Source organism: Martes martes (genome assembly GCF_963455335.1).
Source record: "Martes martes genome assembly, chromosome: 10".
Lineage (NCBI taxonomy): Eukaryota > Metazoa > Chordata > Mammalia > Carnivora > Mustelidae > Martes > Martes martes.
This window is the reverse complement of record NC_137898.1, coordinates 7,488,813-7,509,228: the sequence shown is the minus strand read 5'-3', so window position 1 is coordinate 7,509,228 and position 20,416 is coordinate 7,488,813. Positions and strand designations below refer to the sequence as shown.

At 57.9% G+C, this 20,416-nt stretch overlaps 1 protein-coding gene across 12 annotated transcripts in view; it reads right to left on the bottom strand.

The window, feature by feature from the left end:
- The window catches only part of NRXN2 (neurexin 2), a gene marked incomplete at both ends in the record, with an annotated part of 96,448 nt that overhangs the window by 71,262 nt on the left and 4,770 nt on the right, over positions 1 to 20,416 (bottom strand). For 6 of the 12 annotated variants that reach the window (XM_080817168.1, XM_080817169.1, XM_080817172.1 and 3 more), the window contains 4 exons: positions 775 to 1,076; positions 5,455 to 5,526; positions 7,745 to 7,774; positions 12,583 to 12,600. In XM_080817168.1, the coding sequence (XP_080673294.1) occupies positions 775 to 1,076; positions 5,455 to 5,526; positions 7,745 to 7,774; positions 12,583 to 12,600 (422 nt within the window). Of the gene's footprint in view, positions 1 to 774; positions 1,077 to 5,454; positions 5,527 to 7,744; positions 7,775 to 12,582; positions 12,601 to 20,416 lie in introns of those variants that run through there. The other 6 variants (XM_080817173.1, XM_080817161.1, XM_080817160.1 and 3 more) reach the window with 3 other exon arrangements.

Sequence of the window (20,416 nt, the reverse complement as noted above, 5' to 3'; positions counted from 1 at the left end):
CCTGCCGGTGGACCATCTGGGAGCCGCTGCAGAGAAGAATCTCGTCCTTCCTGCGGGGTCTCCTCTGGGCTCCTGCAAGGGGCCTGGGGGCCGCGGAAAGATCGCCACGGGCTGCTGGGCCCGCCAGGAGGGGCGAGGAGAAGGAAGTGTGCAGTCCCGGAGGAGAGGCGAGGCCCAGCACGCCCAGCAGTCCTGCTCTCCCTCACACCTGCCGCACCTTTACCCTGCCCGGAGCCCATCCCTGCCTTGCCCTGGAAAGGCCCCGCCAGTGGGCAGGCCACACTCTGTCCCCACACTTACATCGGTGCCCTTCTGCCCTAGAGTCAGGGAACCCACAGCCACCAGGCCAGAACCTTTCCACCGGCTCCCAGGGCCCACCCACCCAGGCTCTACCGCCCTCCCCAAAATTGCTCTCCTGCCAGGGCACCTGACTTTTTAACCCCCGGGGCCCTTGAAAGCCTAGCAGCGGACACCAGTGAGAGCCAGGGCCCTTCCCCTTCCCTCGGGCCCCGCCCCAGGCAGCTCTGCAGCCTCCTCTCCGCTTGCCTTCCTGGAGCTTGCAACCTGCCCGCCGCCCCCACGCTCCGCTGCCCTCGCACCCCAAGCCTGGAACATCTCCAGAACCACACCTCTTGGGCGGGGCCTTGATGCCTTACCACCCCACCCCACACCCCCCCACGCCCCTCCACGCAGGCCGCCCCCCCTGCACTGCACTCCCGTCCACCCCAGCACAGCTGCCACCCCCCACCCCCGCCTCCTTCTCGCTCCCCCTACCTGGCGCAGGTTTCGGGTGACCCGGACGTCGTGCCAGGCGTTGTCGTTGAACTTGCCGTTGACGGGTTCCACAAGGGCCTCGAAGGCTCCTGAGCCCAGGTTGATGACCAGCCAGACAGCCCCAGACTTGAGGGACAGGTTGACGTAGTCGGCCGACTTGCCCGTGTGCAGCATCAGCCCGTTGCGCTGCAGGGTGCGGAAGGCCAGCGTGATCTCATCCGTGCTGCTCTGGATCGGGTTGTGCGACAGGTCGTAGCAGAAGAACTCGTTGCCTTTGAAGGTCGCCACAAACTCCTCCTTGCCTGGATGCCGCGGCATGGGGAAACGGGAGAGGCTGAGCCGGACAGGGCACGCCGGACCTGCCGCCGCCCCTCCAGCGGCCCGGGGCACAGGTCCTGGGCACCAGAGGGAGCCCAGCAGCTCCCTCTGCAAGTGTCAGGCCCTATTCCGTCCCCACCACCCCCCCCCCACTCATCCACCCTCCCTCTGGACACGGACGTTTTGACTGTCAGAAGTCGCCTTTGCCTGTGTCCATGGCCAAAGCGGGAGGCGGCTCAGCGGCGCTCACACAGACAGCTGACAATTTAGCTGCCACAAGCCTGGGCAAAGCAGACGTTTGCACTCTCCCCGCACCCACCCCCACCCCCAGCCGGCCCTCCTTCGGCCACTTCCCGGAACCAAGGGATGCTGGAGCGCCTCCCCTAAGGCTGGGGCGCCGAGGGTCTCCTAATGGCAGCCCGCCTCCTCCCGCCCCTGCCTCTTCTCTGCAGATGGTCATTCTCAGGGCCCGGGGCAGTTTCGGGCCTCACGTGGTGGGGATAGGCCCAGCAGGCTTGGTGGGTGGCAGGGAGCAGAAGAGGAGGCTGGGGAACGGTGGGGTGGGGTAAGGTAAGACGTGGGGAAGACACACGGGAGGACGATGCAGGTGACAGGGATAAGCACGAGGGAGCTGAGGACCACCAGGTGGGGCTCACACAGGTGACCGCAGGCCAGCCGCCAGGCCAGCCCCTGGTCACTCCAACCTGAGAGGACAGTACAGATGGGCCCTAGGCCGAGAGTCTCCGAGGGGCCCCAGAGGGCAGGGGTAGGGCTCCCGAGTGCCAGCAGATGGTTCTGGGTCTTGGGCACACGTGCGTGCGTTTGCATGTGTGCGTGTGTAAGCACCCGGCACAGGGCTCCCTCCAAGGGCACTTTTCAAACAGAAGCAAAATAACACTTGGGAGACCTTAGGGATTTGTAGCGTCTGTAAATGAGTGACAAGTGACAGGACGACAGCCGTGTGGAGAGATGTTGAGGGTCCCAGCCCCGCACCGCCACAAGCTAGAGCACACACGGGAGGAAGAGGAGGGGAAGTGGAGTCAGGGCAAAGCAGAGGACCCAGACGAAGACAGGGACTCGCTTCTGCCAACACTGGGCACTGCAGAGCTCGCCTGGCCCACCTCCCATTGTGGGTTGGGGTGGGGATGGGCGGCCTCAGGCCCTCATGGAGTGCAGGGTCCTCAACCCAGGCCACCAGGCCCAGGAAGGAGCAGGGCACAATGCCAGGCGCACGCACAGCCCTCGGAGGACACCTGCGCCCCTGTGAGCCCGGCCACAGTAGCAGCACCACGTGTGGGAGCGGCCGTGACCCGGGTGCGCTTTCCGCCGCCGCCCCTCCCCGGCACACAACAGCCCCGCTTCTCTCCCTCCGGGCGCGCTGCCCGGAGACTCCGTCCTCACTGCCTCCGGATGCCAAGGCACCAGCTGCTGCCCCAGAGCCTGGCACTGCGCTCGCTGCAGCTGGCAAGGCCCGGTTTCCTGAGGCCACGGGGCCGCGGAGCTGGTGGGGGCAGGAGCAACACGGGGACAGTCGGAACCCCGCTCTGCCTACCTCCGGGCTCCAGCGAGAAGGACCAGGAAATGAAGGGGAGCCAGGCAGAGACGGGAACGGGACAACGGGGAAGAAGGATGGCGCAGAGGGGAACCACAGAGAGGGGGAGAGATGGCCACAGGGGGCAGAAGGGACATGGAGCCGGCTCAGAGCAAGGATGCAGCAAGAGGTGACAGAGAGAAGCAGCCTGGTTAAAGACGAGCCGCAAGCCGAGGGGGGACAGGTGAGGGGGCCGGAATGGGACCAGCAAGGAAAGGGGGACAGGGGCCTCTAGGGAAGGGAAGCCAAGGCTGTCTCAGGGCCTGGGTGTTTCCATAGCAACCAGGCCTGCTGCCCAAGTCTGGGCAGAGCCAGGGGGCTCAAGGACTGGAGAAGGGGATGCGTTTGACCTTGGGTTTGCCACCCGTACTAGTCCTTTCCAGAAGCCAGGCTTCCCCTCCCGTTCCCTCACCTTCACTGCAGTCAAAGGAACTATCATTAAAGGGACAGCAAACAGAAAGAAAGAAGAAAGCCATCACGTGAAGAAGTGATGGGGGCAGAACAAAAGAGAGCGGAGAGGAGGGCCCGGAGCAGGACCACGGCTGCCAAGGCCATTCCTCGATTCCTCTGGGCTCTGCCTCGGATCTCCTAGAAGAGGAGGCAAAGCCAGCTATGGGGTCGGAGGAGTCTCCGTGTTCTCCGATTAAGCCCAGAGATGGACAGAGGCTTGGAGCCGCCAGAGAGAGTGGGAAAGAATTGGAAGAGAGGGACAGAAAGGAGGTGAGCAAATGTGAACCAGACAGCCCAAGGTTGGCGGGAAGAACCGAGCAGACCCGGAATGGGGAGCAGACCCGGAATGGGGAGGAGGCCAGCAGGATCAAAGGGACTGACGGCTGGTCTCTGTGGCCGTAAGGATGCCCAGGGTGCTCAGGGGGCCACAAACCAGACCTGGGAGGAGCCAGACCCAAAGCGCCAGGGGGCACTCTCCCCCACTACTACACTCGGACCCTGTGGCGGGAGTCGGGGGGCGCTACAGTTCCCAGGGGCCTCAGAGAAACAACGGCAGCTCTTGATGCTCCACCCCCACCCCCACCCCCACCCCGGATCCAGAAGAGGGACCAGGGCTGATCTGTGTTCACCTCCCACGGCCAGGGAGTGGGGAGCCCCACAAGTGTCTCCAGTCAGGACCAAGGCAGCTAGAGACCCAGTGTTAGGCTCCTGGTGTTCTAAGCACCATGAGAGACAGAGCACCTGCCTCCCTTCCAGGGCCAGCTCGAGGCCTTCCTCTGGGAAGGTCTCCAGCCCTCCTTCGCCCCTCCCTCCTCTCCAGCGCTACAGCTGTCTGTTCTGCTCATTTGGCACTTACTGCCTAGTAACCTCTTGTACTGCTCCCTCGAGAGGAAGTGTGATGTGAGAAAGAAGACCTGGGCACTAATGCTGGCTCTCCCACCAGCTCGGTGACCTTGACCAAGAGGCCAATCTCTAAGCCCCAGCTTCCTCCTCTGGGCAAAGGGGCTGACCGTCGGCCTGCCTCACAGACTGCTGTGGCATCTAGAAGGAGAACAGCTGGGATGAAGCTTCGTTAACTGTGACCTATTCCACTAATAAATGACGCTTGCGCTGATGTGTAACTTTGTGTGTGTGTGTGTGTGTGCGCGCGCGCGCGCGCATGCGTGCGCACTGCCTCTCTCTAGATAAACAAATACGTTAACTCCTCTTGGACAAAGTCTGCACTTTTCAGACACTTTGCATGGACCACACTTTTTTGTAGTTACTTGTTAGAATGTCAATGAGCCCCTGGAGAACAGAGACCATTTACCCATTTCAAATAAAGTCACGGGAGCTCCTGCTGGGAGCTGTGTGAAGCCCTGGGGGTGTACAGGTGACAACACCCCACCCCTGCCCTGGGGGGAGGTGGGCAGGGGCTCAGTCTGGGGGGAGGGGGAGGCAAACAGGGGAAGTGACAGTAATGTTGCCAGTGGTGAGGAAGATAAAATGGAGGCACCGAGCAGCGTGTGGGTTTGCTTGCAGAGTTCAGGGGAGAGCGCCGGGGTGGAGGGCCCGGCCGCTTTTTCAAAAAGATTCAGTATCAGAGAGATACTGAATAGTCAGGAAGAAGGCGGGGGTGGTAGAAAGCCAAGCCAACAGCGCGCACGGCATGTCCGAGGGAGCACAGACGGATCCAGGATCAGGACCTGATAGGCCCGGGGCTTGGCACCCAGTGAGCTCCTTGTGGGCTGCTAGACTGCCCCCACCCCAAACTCCTTGGGAAAGAGGATCTCTTACGGGAGGCAGCCTCAGTGCAGAAAAAGTTGCTGAGAACCTAGACAGCCCCAAGACGGACTGAGAGGCCACGAGCCGACTGCAGGGGCTCGGGCAGGCGTCACCTTTCGCATCTGTAAGCCCAGGGTGACGAGGCCATCCACAAAGGGAGGTGAAGGCTCATTTAGGGGATACACACATATTATAGAGGCCCCGTCTCCTAACCAGAATCCCCCTGGGCTGCTGGCATCTAGCAGGCTTCCAGAATTTGGTGGTTAAATGGGGGAGGTGCCCTGCTTCTTTACCCTACTTCCCAGATACTTCCTAGGGATGGGCTTGAACATCTGTCACCAAAAGACATGCGTGTTCTAGAAAAAGGTCATTAGGACAACTGGGATTTGTGGCCCTTCACACGAGGGCAGGTCCCAGGGACGCAGGCCCAGCCATCGCCGGGGACCTCAGAGTGGGGGCAAAGGGATACACCTTTGCTGACTCATCTGTCCCCGCCCCCGGAAGTGCAGTTAGCCTGCAAGGGGGCTGGGCTCTCTGGGGACTGTGGGGTCACTGACCTTTCGTTGGCTGGTGCACATCGCTGGCTCCTCCTCTCCCGGCCCCCCCCTCGGAGAACAGTAAGGACCCTACTGGAGAAGCAGAATTGGGGAGTCAGGCACAGGGGGCTACCCAGCCAGTCCCACCCCAGCCTTGAGGTGATAGAAGGCCCTCTCCAGGGTCAAGGTCCTGCTCGGAGGTACAGGTGGGGCAGGGGGTGCTGTTCTGGGGACTACCTTCGGGGCCAGATGACAAACCCAACAGGCCCGCAGAGCCCATGAAAATCACAGCCACCAACTTCTGCCCTTGGCCCGGGGCTGGGGAGACTGCAGGAGAAGCAGGGGCCCTGATGGTTCAGAAGCTCCTTCTTCTCGAGAACATGCAGACAGGCCAGCCCTTGGGACCCTAAGCCTCCACTTCCAGATGCCCGCTCACTCGCCTCCCCGCTCTGCTTCTTCTGGGACCTTCTCTGCTGGGCGGGGAGTTCATGCTTCTCACTCCTCCAAAAGCCTGACACAGGTGCCCCGCCTCCCAGACCATCCTGATTCACGCACCAAAGGCCTCTCATGTTCTTGGCCTGTCCTCAAGGCAAATCTGGTTCTCTGTCTACACCTGGTTCACTTAGTGGTGAGCGTTCCTGATGTCCCCTCTGTCCCCTGCTTTGCCAGTTAGATCACAGGGCTTCCCAGGGCCAGGGCCATGGTTGCTGTCATGGTCTTCTGCAGGGCGAGGCACACCGAGAGAGACTCTGCCTGGCCAGAGTTTATCATGTATATGGGGAAGGCCTTTCTCAGGGCTGACTTCCCACTTCCCCCCACGCGGCCCATCAAACCACCAGGCCTCCTCTCCAAAGCCCCCGCAGACACATGTTATCACATCTGGGTTCCAGGCTGGCTTGAGCTCCCCACCCACCCCTGCCAGGGACTCGGGCACTCAACGCTTGGCTCTCGGATCCGCACAGCTACTGCCAGAGCCCATGGGAGGGCTGGAGAACGGAGGTTAAAAGTCTGTGTCTGGGCCCTTATTCCATCTCAACCCCAAATCCCCACAAGCAAAGCTGGAATCCCACCTGGGCTGTGGACCTGTCGGGGAGGGGGGCAGGGGAGTAGGGCGCTGTTCCTTTGGGCTGCATCTATGACAAGGTGCACCCTCTCTGGACACCAACAGCCCCAGAACAGGCACTGAGAGGCAAGAAGGATGTGATGGAACCACCCCGGTCCCGACTACTCCCGCGGGATGTCCCCTTGTCCCACCGTTTTTGCCAAAATTTCACAGCCCTGCAAGAATCCCAGACCCCTACCTTCCCAGACCTAAATCCATCCCAAATTCCAGAGCGGAGCCTCTCCCCACAGTCCAGTCTTCGTCCCCTAGGCCTCTCCCGCCTACAGGCTAAAGAGACCCTCCTCTACAGGAGAGGAGCCCTGGCAGAGGACCCCCCGGGCATGGGGAGCAATGATTAAGGGTCTGGAACACCTGAGCTCAAGAATCAGGGACCAGGAGACCGGGGAGAGCTCAGCGCTGGGTGGGGGCGGGGATCAGAGTCAGGTTTGCTCAACGCCAGGGCTTTTAAAGATGGTAGGGACTTGGTAGGGAAGGGAGGCTAAAAATAGAGAAGCAGCCCCAATGTTACCACCAACTAAGGGCCATCTAATCACTAATGAGTCGCCACATCCCTCTGTGCCCGACTGTCCTCCTCTGTCAAACAGGGTCAAGAGATGCCGGTGAGGGCAGACGGCGGGACAGCTGTGCCAAGAGGGTGTCCCACACCTCCAGCCCCCTGCCTCTCCCCGCTTCGAGGCCACTGTGGACAGAGGGGACACCACGCAGCAGCAGGGGGAGGGCGGCGAGGCTGCCTAGAAGCCTCTGCCTCAGGCCCCTGCTTTTCTCCTTGTACTTGGGTGCACAGAAAAGAAAGAATGATCAGAATGAGTGGAAGGAAATAAAACACCATCATGAGGAGGGAAAAAGAAGATACAGTACCAGGAAAACGCAAAAGGGTGACTGGAGACAGCGGCAGGAGTTTTAACATCTCTTGATGTCAGAAACCAAGGTGAGATGAGGGCGGATGGAGTGCGGCAGGGAGGGCGGGGGAGGGGAGAGCACAGCCGGGGGTCAGCCCCGCCCCCACCCCAGCGCCCCAGTCCCGGAACACGGAGAGGACAGAGGCCGCGGGCAGGAAGGGCGGGAAGGCGGTGGGACAGGTGGAGCCTGGGGAGGGGGTGGGTGGGGCAGGGAGAGGAACAGAAAATCCAGTCGCAGGTTGGGGGCAATCCAATCCAATCCAATCCAAACCAGAACTTCAAACCATACCTTCGCTGTTTAACGTCAGGTGAGCCGGACCTTGGAAAGGGGAAGGGGAGAAAGAAAGAACGGAAAAAAAAAAGGGGGGGGGAGAAAAAAGAAAGAAAAGGGGAAAGAAACAAAGAAAACACGAGTCATCAAAATCAGCCAGAGAGAGGGGAGACAAAAGCTTTTGCTGCCACAATTTAAAAACCCTTTTTAACTTGTGACAGGCATCGAGGGGAAAGACCCCAGCCCCGGAAGCTGAGGAGAGGGGCCCCCGATGCCAGAAACAGGGTGGAGGGCACAAGGGGGGGGGACAGAGAGAGACAGAGAGTGAGAGAGGGGGTACCAGAAGGGGGGAGGGGGTACAGGCAGAACCAGAGGAAGGGTCGGGGCAGGGAGTCACTGCAAGGGGGAGAGAATTTGGTTTCTTTTTTTTCTTCTTGCCGGAAAAAAAAAAGGAAAAGGAGGAGAAGCATGAGGCTGGGAGGCTGCTTTTTCCTTTTTCTTTTTTTCTTTTTTTTTTTCTTCCGGGAGGCGGAGAGAAAAAAAAACAGTCAACGAGAAAAAACGATTCGGATGGAAGAGAAAATAAAACACGACACAAAAATCAAAGCCACCTGGAGAGAGAGAGAGTGTCCTGTTAGCGCGGGATTAAGTGGACAGGGGGGACCTCCAACCCCACCCCACCTCCACCCCGAGACCTCACCCCTGTGAGCCTGGCACAGGAGGTGGAGGGGGGACGTGCGGGGCCTGGGCCTAGAAGGACAAATCCCACCAAAGTGGGCTTTGCAAAGGCATCTGTCCAGCCCCGGTCCTCCCAGATGCCCACCTGCCCAACAACCTCCACACTGATCGCTGCGCTCCTGGACCCTACAAGGAAAGCGAGGCCCAGGAGGACGACGTTAGAGCAGAAGCAGATCGGAGGGTGGGAAAAGCTGGAGCAGAGGGCTTGAACTTGGATCCTTCCACAAGCAGAGCTGGGAGGCTGGGGCCCGCCCCTTGGGACAGCAAGAACCAAAGAGGACAGCCAAGGCTTATGGGCAGGAGGTCTGGCTCTCCGAGAGGTCATAATTACTCTACGGACCCCCTTTCTCTGGCCCAGCCCTCCCTGAGATGAGCCAGAAGCTGAATTTTGAAAATGGAAAACAGAAGCCCTAGCTCCAAGACTCAAGGCAAGATGGGCTGGGACTTTTTTCCACCGTTACCTCGGCCCCTTGGAAAAGCCTCATCAGCCCTGACCCGGGCCTTCGTAAACCTTAGGTGGGGAAGACTCTAGCCAAGCCGACCAGCACCCTAGTCCTGGGCGGACACCAGCCGCGGAAAGCCCTCCCCGACCTGAAGCTGGCAGCCCCAGGCCTCCTTGACATGACCAGCCAGGCCCTCCCTCTCCCCGGACCCTGCCTCCCAGGTCTCTAGCCAAAAGGGCGGGGAAGGAAGAGTCCTTGGAAACCTGGAAACCATCCCAGTGCTGTGGCAATGAGAGGGTGGCCCTCGGACGAAAAGTCAGGCCAGAGTGGGGTTATCAAGGTAAAGACCTCCAGGGGCCAGGAAGGGAGTGGCCAGGGACCAAAGGCCTGGACCCTGGGGAAAATGTGGGCAGAGGTTCACATCGCCCCTTTCTCCTCTCTTGGGGGAAAGGCATGGGTCTCCCCCCACCTCTGCAGCTCAGGCCGGTTGGGGGAGGGGACCACCCCTCCTGCATCAAAAGGGCTGCATCAGGAGAGAACAGCTCTAGGGAAGACAAAGGTTTTAGCCACGAAAGTGGAGAGGACCAAGCATCTGGACTGAGTCTTATTCTTGGCTCTGAATGTCCCCCACAAACTTTCTCCAAGGTCTCCCAGCATTTTCTTCCAAACCCCCTAAACCCAGGAGCCAGACCCAGAGCCCTAAACCTTCCCCCAACTCTTCCAGGCAGAAATAGCCTCGCCTGTGGCCTCCCATCCTTGGAAATCCAGGCCCAGGGGCTAGAGGCCCTAGGACGGGCCCTCTGTCCCCCCTGCAGGCCTGCATGGCTGCGTGGGGTGGGGACGGAGCCAAGTCTCTCCCCTCGCAGACCCTTCCACTGCCCAGCTCCCAGGCAGCCTCATTAGCATGCGGCACTTTCCCTCCGTCACCACGGCAACCAGCTGCTCAGCTCCCTCAGGCGTGACAGCACCAGCCATCTTGGGCAAGGGGAGGCCGGTTCCCTGCCCTGTCTACCCCCTGGCTCCAGCCAGCCTGGCCTGCGGGTGCGCCCCCCTTAAAGCCTACGTCTCCTCAGCCCCCGCCCCCGTCCCCCAGGCCTGAAATCTCTGCTCCCTCCTCGAGCCCAGCGGGCCGGGGCGAGCCCTCCCCACGTCCACCTGTGGCATTGGTCCCTCCTCCCACCCCCCGGAGAAGAGGCCGGCAGTGATGGATGGCATTACCAAGGGCCCTTTCCTAGGACATTTTATCTGGCTGCTTCTGGGTCTTCTCTCCCTGTTACCAGAGGCTGGGGAGGACGGAGCAGGGGCTGTCAGGGGCTGGGGAGCTGGTTGGCCGGGTTCCCGGGAGAAGGCCAGGATGAGGGCACAGCATTGAGGGACGGGAAAAGAGGATGAAGGCGGCAAGGAGGACCCTAAGGTCTCAGCGGCTGAGTCCAGAGCACTGCGCCCCAGAGGAGGCCCCAGCCCACCCCAGCCCCCCAAAACCACTCCCAGTCTCACTCCCTGCCCTTCTACCAGAAGCCCAAGATGACCCAAGAAGAAAGATGGCGACAGGGGACAGGATTGAGAGACACACAAGCAGACACGTCACAGAGAGACACACAGATGTGTCACACCCCTGGGTGTGTTACACACACACGCTGACACGCAGGCACACACACTGCCCCTTCCAAAACAGCAGGCCAGCGTGCCGCCCACAAGAAATGGGTCAGTGGCATCCAAAGGGGCTCATTCCCCACTTGTCCCCAAGCCCAGCTTCCCTTCTTGTCCCTGTCTATCCTGCTTGCTTGGGAAAGAACTGACGGTCCCTCTCCTGTCCCCTCCTGGCTTAGTCACCTCTCTCCAGCAGCCCTCCTGCTTTCTCCTTTGTTTCCCCTCCCTGAGTTCTCTCCTTTCTGTCCCTCCCTCCACTTCCTCTTCCTGCCTCTACTTACCCCCCTCTTTCCTCCCACCTCTCTGCCCCTGTCTTCCTCCCTACAAGCCTCCCCCTTCTGGCTCGTTCCCCTCCCCTCTCTCTCCTTCCGTCTCTCCCTTTGTTCCGGAGGAGACATGACATCAAGAGCAAGTAAAAGTCACATCAGCACTAAATCTTATCTCCAGCCCTCAGACGGCTGCGTCCACACGACGCACAGACTCCCTCTCTCACGCACACGGAGGTAAACACTGACACACAGAGAGGCAGACACAGACGCAGACACGCCTACAGAGACACACAGAGATGCGGACCACGCCACAGAAGACACGAGGACAGGCGTGCACGCACCTACACACACACTCAGGCACGAGCACAAGAGCACAGAGGGACAGACGTGCACAAAGGCACACGGGCACAACCAAGCAGCCAAGCCCAAGGAGACGTGTGCACACAGCTACACGCAGTCTCTCTCTCTCTCTCTTGCACACACACACACACACACACACACACACAGAGATGGGTGCCTGCCCCCCGGGACCAGGGGAAACGAAGCCACTCAGGGAAAAGAGACATCAGTAAGAGACAAGCCAAACCATGGACGCCACAAGGAAAAATGGATTCCAGCCCACACTCCGGCCAAAAGCCCCCCCCCTTCTTTCCCAGCTGGGACTCCCCCGTCCTGAGTGCTTTCCCCCTACCCCTCCCGCGCCAGGGCCCAGGCCCAGGGAGCTTCCGGCCTACCTAGAGTCCCCGTGTCCCTCCCACTCTCCCGCCCTCTTCCTGCTTCTCCAGGAAAAGAACATGGGACAGGTTTGGGGACCGGATCCCCCCTCCCACCCTCCTTGCTGCCTGCCTTCTTCCTGGTGGCCGCGTGAGCTCCCCGCCACCCAGCCGCCACACCTGACCAGCCCACCGAGTCTTCCCGTCTCCCGGGCACCCCAGAGGAGGACAAGGAGCAGGGCACACCAACGCGAGAGGGGACGGTTCAGAGACTGACAGGAGCCCAGAGAGAGCCGGGGGAAAGACAGAGACAGAGGAAGAGGTCCAGAGATAGAGCCCTGGAGAAAAAGAAAGGTTAAGACAGAAACCAGAGAGAGAGAGAGAGAGCGAGCGAGAGAGAGAAAGGAAAGGCAGACGAAACAGAGGACAGGGAAGGAACAGACAGAGGGACTCCAAAGAGGGGCAGCCTCCGGGCCTAGCGCTGGCCCTCGACCAGGGCCCAGAGAAGAAGCAGACCGCCCCTGCCGTCCAGCCCAGGTGTCCGTCAGAGCAGAGAAGCTGCCACCCACCTACACCCACGGACCCGGGGACACGGCCCCCCGCCCTCTGCCTGCCTCCTCCAGACTCAGAGCGGACCCCACCCACGCAGCCCCAAGACCCCCAGCTGCATGGCCCTCGTAAGCTCCCCCCCCGCTGGGCTGGCCAAGAGTGTCTCCTCACTCCCTTCCGGGCACTTCAGACCCTCCAGCTCTATCCCTTCGTCCTCGCTCCCGTCTCCTCCCTAAAGAAGAACACATGCCAGGCGGCGCAGCGGCCCGCGGAAAGGCCTGCTCTCTGCCCAGCAGTTCTCCCCAGCAAACCAATAAGGAAGGAACAGGCGAGAAGTGGGGCCGAGGCAGCCAAGAGGACCCCCAGACATCCTTCCCCTAGGGGGCCCCCAAACATGGGCAGGAGAGGGAGCCCTCCGGGGGCCAACGACACCCCCTCACAGAGGACCCCGCGGTGACTGACCACCGCCCCAAAGACAAGAAAGCATCACTCACCTTCCATGGGGTGCTCCTCTGTAGGCCGGCAAGGTTCAGGGAAGGGCAAGACAGAGAGAGAGAAGAAAGGAGGGCTGGTTAGTGGGGGTACCAAGGACAGAGCTCCCAGGGGGGGGTGAGGAGTTCAAGGTCCCTGAGCCCCACCCAGGCTGAAAGGGGACAGACACGGAGCGGCCATCTGAGTCAAGGCCTCACACACAGGGTCACTCCGTCCAGGAGGCCCTACATCTCATGTTACATTTCCGGAAACTGAGGCCCAGGGCAGGGAAGTGACCCTCAAGGTCACACAGAGACTCGGGGGGCAGAGCCTGGAGTGGCAGGCAGGCGGGCAGGCTTGCCTCTCCCGAGCACGCTCCTCCCCTTCATTCCACGGTGCCTCGGAGACAGATGGGGACACGCTCACACAGGGCTTACCCGAGACACACTCACACTCGGTGACACACTGACACACATAGGCGCTCAGCGATCCGGAGACACGTGTCATCTCTCACGCAACCCACACTCGAAGCCTTTGCACACACGGATGCCACCACCCCACCCCGCAACACTCTACCCCCACGGGAGAGAAGTCATCCGCACACAGTCCGAAGGTCAGAAAGCCCAGTTCTGCCTCAAAGTGCCACGTGACTCCCATCCCATCCCGGTCACTGGACCTCTCTGAGCCACCTGTCCCTCCTCTGTAAAAATGAGGCCGGCGGACTCGAACGTTTCCAAGGCCCCTCTGGCTCCGGTTCTGTGATTCTAGGGACAAGCAGCTGGGGGAGGTGATCAGAACACAGTGGGCCACACTGGACCCGTCCCTAAGTCCCACCGCAGCCTCTGGGTTGCCAGCCCTCACCTAGGGGCTCTGACTGGGCCTGGGTCTTGACCCCAGTGGGTCAAGAGAGGATGGAGACGGTTCCTTCGAAGAAGCGACAACAGCCCAGGCAGGCCGGGCTCTGGTCTGCCCAGGGTGAGGCGGGGTCATCCCCTTCCCTGAACATTTCTCACGCGCCCACCTCCTGGGAGACTTCGGAGGAAGCAACAGGTGGCAGAGAAAAAGCGCAGCCTACAAACGCACAGACCCGATGGGGAAACACACACGCACACGCACACGCACACGCATGCACACGCACATGGGCCTGCAGGCCACAGGACACACACACACACACACACACACACACACACACAGCTGTTGGGTGCACACTCACTCCTGCAGGCACGCACTGTCACCTGCCTCCGGCGTCATTTTGTGTCATTTGTTCAGCGGCTCTTAGGGGGTTAGGTCTCTCCAGAAACACACACGCTGTCATTTATCAGACCTTATCCCACCTCCTTAATACACACACGGGGGCTGAATGCAGAATCAATACCCACACGGTGATCTAAGATCTAATATTAGATGCGTACACCGCCAACACGCCCCGCTCTCCCTCCGCCGGCTGAGGACTCCGCGATGAACACAGCCCCCTTTCTGTCTGTCCATCGACCGTCTATCTGCATTTCATGCAAGCCTTTACCTATCTGCACATGTTGTACACGCAGAACTGCTTCCACCGGCCAGCCGCACCCCCCCAAAAAACTGTGTCTACACAGTGTTCTTAAATAAACTGGATCGCATTGCTTTGAGGGCAGGGGTTGCTATGCGGGCTAGAAAGGGGCCCCCAGGAAAACCCCTGGGCTCTCGCGAGGAGCCTCACGGCCGGACCTCTTTGGCCCTGGTGTGCAAACGCCCCAGGCAGTCAGCGCAATCATCTCTCCAGCACCTGTACAAACAAAGAGGCAGGGTGATGTTCTAGAAAATCCAACATGGCTGGTCTTTCAAAAGTATTCCCACCTGCCACAAACGTGGGCCACGCTACACCCACGAAGACGCGACGAGCCTGCTAGGTTTGCGGGCCGCGTGAGCCTTGCCTCTCCTGGCTTCCGGGACACAGCTCCTGGAGACTCACTGACCTCTCCTCCTGTGCGGCTCTTTGCTTTCTGCTGATTCACCTGCCATCACAGACCCTTCCAGGCTGGGTCCTATGCCTTCCATGCTCCTTCCTTCTCCCTGCCCTCCTTGGCGATAGCTCACTTCCGTGGCTTAAGGACTCCCCAGCCTGTGTTTGTAGACTGGGCTTCTCCCCTGGGTACCAGTTGTGGGTCCCCGTCTGTCTGCGCAGCGATTACTCGGACAGCTCCCTGACACCCAAAGTCCACCACGAAAGCCGCGCTTCTCCCCACCCCCGCAACCAAAGGCCCGTTGCCCTGCATTTGGCAAAGGCATTGCATTCAACCGATGCTTCTCAAACCCCCACGAGGTGCCCCCCACTCAGCCAAGCTCAAGATGCCGCTAATTAGCCAAGTGGCCGACACCCTAGCGGCCCTCAGCAGGGGGCTCACACATTACCCTCCCAGCAACCTCAGGAGACTGGTGGTGTTACCTACTTCCAGGGGGCAGGGAAGGGAACTTGCCCAGCAGCACAGTCATCTCTGACTTTGACCACTGTTCTCCTAGGTCATCCTAGCCCCACCTATCCCCTCCGGTTTCCTCCAAGAGCCTCCTGCTGGTTGGTCTCCCTGCCCATCCCCAACTAGGCTCTCTTGGCCCAGGGGCCAGATACACCTGATGAAATACTGCTCTGATCAAGCACACACATACACACACACACAAACACACACACACAGAGGCACATGCGCACCCGCACACACACTCAGAACTTTTCAGTGGCTCAAACCTCTCTTCTGTGTTCTCAATCTATGTCCCCACCTGTCTTCAGAGAAGTGCTACCTGGGCTTCTCGCCCCCAGCATGCCCAAGATGGACCTCCTAACCCTTCCCTCTCCTCCCACCTGCTCTCCCTGGTCAATGTAGGCAACCAGAAATCAGCCTTGTTCTTTTTTTTTTTTTTTTTTCATACCAATCACCAGGTCCTGTCAGTTCCACCTTCTAAACCCCTAAAAACTAAACAAAACTCCTAGAAATGTTTTTCATCCTTCCATCCCTCCCCCACCATGGCCCCAAAGCCAGACCCTTCTCAGATCCTCTCCTCGGAACATTAATAAGCCTCTTCAATGATCTCCCCCCAACGCCAGTCTTTTCCCCAGCAGTTCTTAGTCCACACACCACTAAAGCGGTCCAACCAAGTCACAACCCTGTTTAAAACCCTTCAAGACTTCCCAGGACACTCCTCCAGGATACAGTCTGATCTTCTCAAGCAAGTCCATTGGAAATTGGGCCATGCCTCCCTCCAACCTCCTTTCCTGTGACAATCCAGGTTCTAGCCACACCCAACAGCTGTCCATTCCCCTAATGTCCCACATTTCTGCACATACTGTTCCCTTGGCTTGAAAGACCCTTCCCTAGTCCCACTCCTCCCACCCTTAGCTCCCTGAGAAAGCCAGCTCTTATTTTAAGACCAGGTCAGTATACCTCTGTGTTCCCCAACTGGCCTCACACGGCAGGGCTAACTGCCCCTCCTCTGTGCCTGATCTCAATATGTACATTGTATCCTTATTTCACTTTATTGTATCTCCAAGGCGAATTGCGTTTCCATCTCTGCTTCCTGGCTGGACTGTGTGATATCCAAAAGCAAGGACAATGTCTCATTCATCTCTACCTCCAGCTGCTTGCACAGTTCCTGGCTCAGAAAAAGACATGCTTATGTTTGTTGAATGAATAATCAAAAACACTTCTTACATACTGAGTACTTCAAGGGTGCCGGGCTCTTTCCATGCGCTGTTCCCATCTCTCGCCACTACTGCCTTGTCAAGGGATGCTACCATCACCCTCTCACAGAGACGGGGACACTGAACCTCCTATAGCAGGAGAAACTTGTCCCGTGTCATACTGCCAGTGAGGGGACAGAGTCAAAATCTGAGCCTGAATCTGTCTGGCTTTAAAACTTCCCATGACCCACATTCTTGGCTGGAAGTCAAGACTTTTAGACGCTGACCTGACTCTACAGTTCTGATCTTATCTCCCCCAACGTACAACCATCTTGGTCTCCTCACACGCACCCCAACACACCCGACTCCCATCTCCTAGACCTCGCGTTTAGGCTGTTTTCCTGGAGGGAAAGCCCTGCCCGTTCCTTTCCACCTCCACAAATCTCACTCAGTCCCCATTCAAGATCTAGCCAAGTCCCACCACCTTCTTGCAGCCTTCTCTGACCACTAGGGTTGATGATCAGAGTCGCCTTTATGGATCATTTAGAACAGTGCCTGGCCCATTGTAAAGGATTTCCATATAGCTCATTGTGTCCTTGCAACGACATCATAACCTCCATGTTACAGAGCAGGACATTGAAGAACAAAGTGATTAAGTAAATTAACCAAGCTGACACACACAGCAAGTAGAAAACTTGGATTAGGGGCGCTTGGGAGGCTCAGTGGGTTAAGCCTCTGCCTTTGGCTCAGGTCATGATCTCAGAGTTTTGGGATTGAGCCCCGCATCGGGCTCTCTGCTCAGCGGGGAGCCTGCTTCCCTTCTCTCTGCCTGCCTCTCTGCCTACTTGTGATCTCTGTCAAGAAAATAAATAAAATCTTAAAAAAAAAAAAAAAGAAAACTTGGATTAGACCCCGGGCCCCCCTTGCTCTTAACCACTCTGCCATTTGAGGCTTTCCTTGTGAGTATCGGTCTCATCTCTGGGTTCTCACGCCAGCCACTCCCTGACCCACTCTCTTGAGCCTGGAGCCATCTCTCTCACAGCAGAAACTGTCAGGCCCACAGGCATCGGATATTAACAGCTGACATAGTGGTTCCACATACGTGACCTCATTTACTCAACTTTCACACACAGAAGTCTTATCCACCCCACCAGTGGGCGGAGATGGTATTGTCTTGCCTAACATGAACTCGGGATTCCAGCAGACTAGACTCATTATCAAGGACAGTGAGGAAGACCAGAACAAAAGAAAAGAAAAAGTTCTGAGTGGCCACAACGAACATCATTGATGGCGATGCATTAAAAACTCTTCTATAGGGGGTGCCTGGGTGGCTCAGCAGGTTAAAGCCCCTGCCTTCGGCTCAGGTCATGATCCCAGGGTCCCGGGATGGAGCCCCGCATCGGGCTCTCTGCTCAGCAGGGAGCCTGCTTCCCTTCCTCTCTCCCTGCCTGCCTTTCTGCCTACTTGTGATCTCTGTCAAATAAATAAATAAAATCTTTAAAAAAAAAAAACTATTATATAGGGGCACCTGGGTGGCTCAGTGGGTTAAAGCCTCTGCCTTCGGCTCAGGTCATGATCCCAGCGTCCTGGGATCGAGCCCCACATCGGGCTCTCTGCTCAGCAGGGAGCCTGATTCCCTTCCTCTCTCTCTGCCTGCCTCTCTGCCTACTTGTGATCTCTATCTGTCAAATAAATAAATAAACTCTTAAAAAAAAAAAACTATTATATCCTTGTAGGAGAACCTCTCAGACCTCACCCAGAACCCACTTACCAGTGGTGACCACAACCCTAACACACTTGGGAATGCTGATTTCCAAGTTCACAAATGGGAGGAGATGTGGGCTGCCGCCTGACAACCCCTCCTAAGGACGGAGGTGGAAAAACTCGAGAAAAGCTAATCTAAGAACTATCCAAATACAGCAGTCAGGCATCATTTCAGGCAGGGACAAATCTCAGTGAAGGAACCACAGTATGACAGTCCAACACCTAAGGGGAATCACGACATCCTGAGTCATCCGGAAAAGGTTAAATCACTTTCCAAATATTATGCTCGGGGGTGGGGGGGCAGAGAGGTGTGCGACATATCTCGGGAAGATTTCCGTCTGAAATGCTTTCAATGTTGGTGAGTTGTGGATTTTAATGGGATAATGCTCCACTTTCCGGGGTGAGTTTCTCCCCCAGGGTCCCGGAAGACTGAGATTTTACTGATCGATTTCCACTGCCCTCTCTCGGCGCTGGGACAGCTGCTGGCAGACACGGGGACACCCTCATCACGTCCCGACTTGAGGGAAAAGCTGTGACCTGAGGAACTGGGAATGGTTACTGGCTTCTGATGAAACACTCTCCCTGATGACCCCCAATAAACCACACGCAGGAAAAAAAAAAAAAACCCACACGCGAGTAATGCGCGGACACAGCTGACCTATTGCCTGAGCTTAGGGGGGCAGTGTGGACAACGGTGGGGGACAACTGGCCCCTGAGTCACGTTGGGGTTCAGATGCAGGCAGTGGCATCAGGATGAAATGAGAGAAAACATTCGAGGCACAGCAAACGGTCACTAGCTGTGAGGTCCCAGGCTCTCCCCTGCTTGACTGTGTGATCTGGTCTCTTTTTGTTCTAACTGCTCCTTCGCTATGTCTGCAGCCACTCCCCTCCACCTGCGGCTCCTCTGAAGTCTCCTCACCTTCTTCTTGGCCACCTCCTGATTCCAGAACTACAAATATTCTCTCTCTCCACGCACGCCCCCGTGGCACCCAGGTCTCTCCATCCACAGCCCCGCCTTCAACGCAAAGCTCTGGTCTCACCTTTCCAACAGCCTGGGTGTCTCTGTCTAAGAACACCAAGGGACACCGCAGTTCAACACGTGCACCATCTGGGGCCCAAGCCTGCTCCCCTCCCACCGCTCCCCTTTTTCTGTCACCCCTCCACTGCCACGGCCCGGCCCGCCGCCGCCACCGTCCTTCCAAGCAAACCTGAAACCTCATCCCCTCTGCCTCCTCTCTGAGTCCCAGAGCTTCCATTCCAGCAACAGCTCCCAAGCACCTGCTCCTCCTGCTGTCACAAAGGCCACCACCCTTCCTCGCCACTCCCCAAGCCCAACAAGATGCGGGGGCCCCAAATCTCTCTCCTGAACTGTCTCCCAACTGACTTTTCCACTGCATAACTCTGCCACCCATAATCCTTCTACAGCAAACTCCCAGCTTCTGATATATAGCTCTTATTCATATATCTGCTCAAAACTGTGGACCTTTGGGGCGCCTGGGTGGCTCAGTGGGTTAAGCCTCTGCCTTCAGCTCAGGTCATGATCCCAGTGTCCTGGGATCGAGCCCCTCATCGGGCTCTCTGCTCAGCGGGGAGCCTGCTTCCTCCTCTCTTTCTCTGCCTGCCTCTCTGCCTACTTGTGATCGCTCTCTGTCAAATAAATAAAATACTAAAAAACAAAACAAAACTGTGGAGGCTTAGTGGCTGCATTTGCCAATACTTGGGACACAGCATCCAATAAATGTTGGTTGAATGATTTAAGTCAAAACTCCAAGACCTGGCTTCAGCCTGCTTCTCCTGTGTTAGATCGCTCTTGTTTCCTTATATTCTTGGAGTCCCCTCTACGGACGGGTCGTACCTGTCCCTCCCTCCCATGCCTTTGCTCCTACCAGTGCCTGTGCATGGAGTGGCGCCCTCAAACCAAGCTTACTCATCCACGGTCAAGGTCAATCCTCAAAAGCATGCCTTTTATTACCGATCCCCGCCAACGTGTAAAGCTATCCCCTTCCTTGAAACACCGGTAGCACCCTGCTGGTAATAGTAACTACCATCTACTCACCACTTTTTATGTATCAGACATTCATTTAATTCCCACAACAGACCTGCGAGACAAGCCTGCTTATCTCCATTTACAGGTAAGGAAAAATTCGTCTGAAGGTTAGGCACTCACCTGATGGCTTGGGCCTGGTGAGGGCAGAAGGTCAGGTTGAAATGCAGACCTGACACTCGGGAGTCTGTGCTTCGATCACTGAGCTGCACCATCTTGCTACATCTCTTTGGGCATATGCCACACTAATTTTTTGGGGTTTTTTTTGCAGATTTTATTTATTTATTTGTCAGGGATGGGGGAAGCAAGCACAAGCAGGGGAAGCATTGGGCAGAGGGAGAAGGAAGCTCCCCGTTGAACAAGGAGCCCAACGTGGGGCCCCATCCCAGGACCCTGG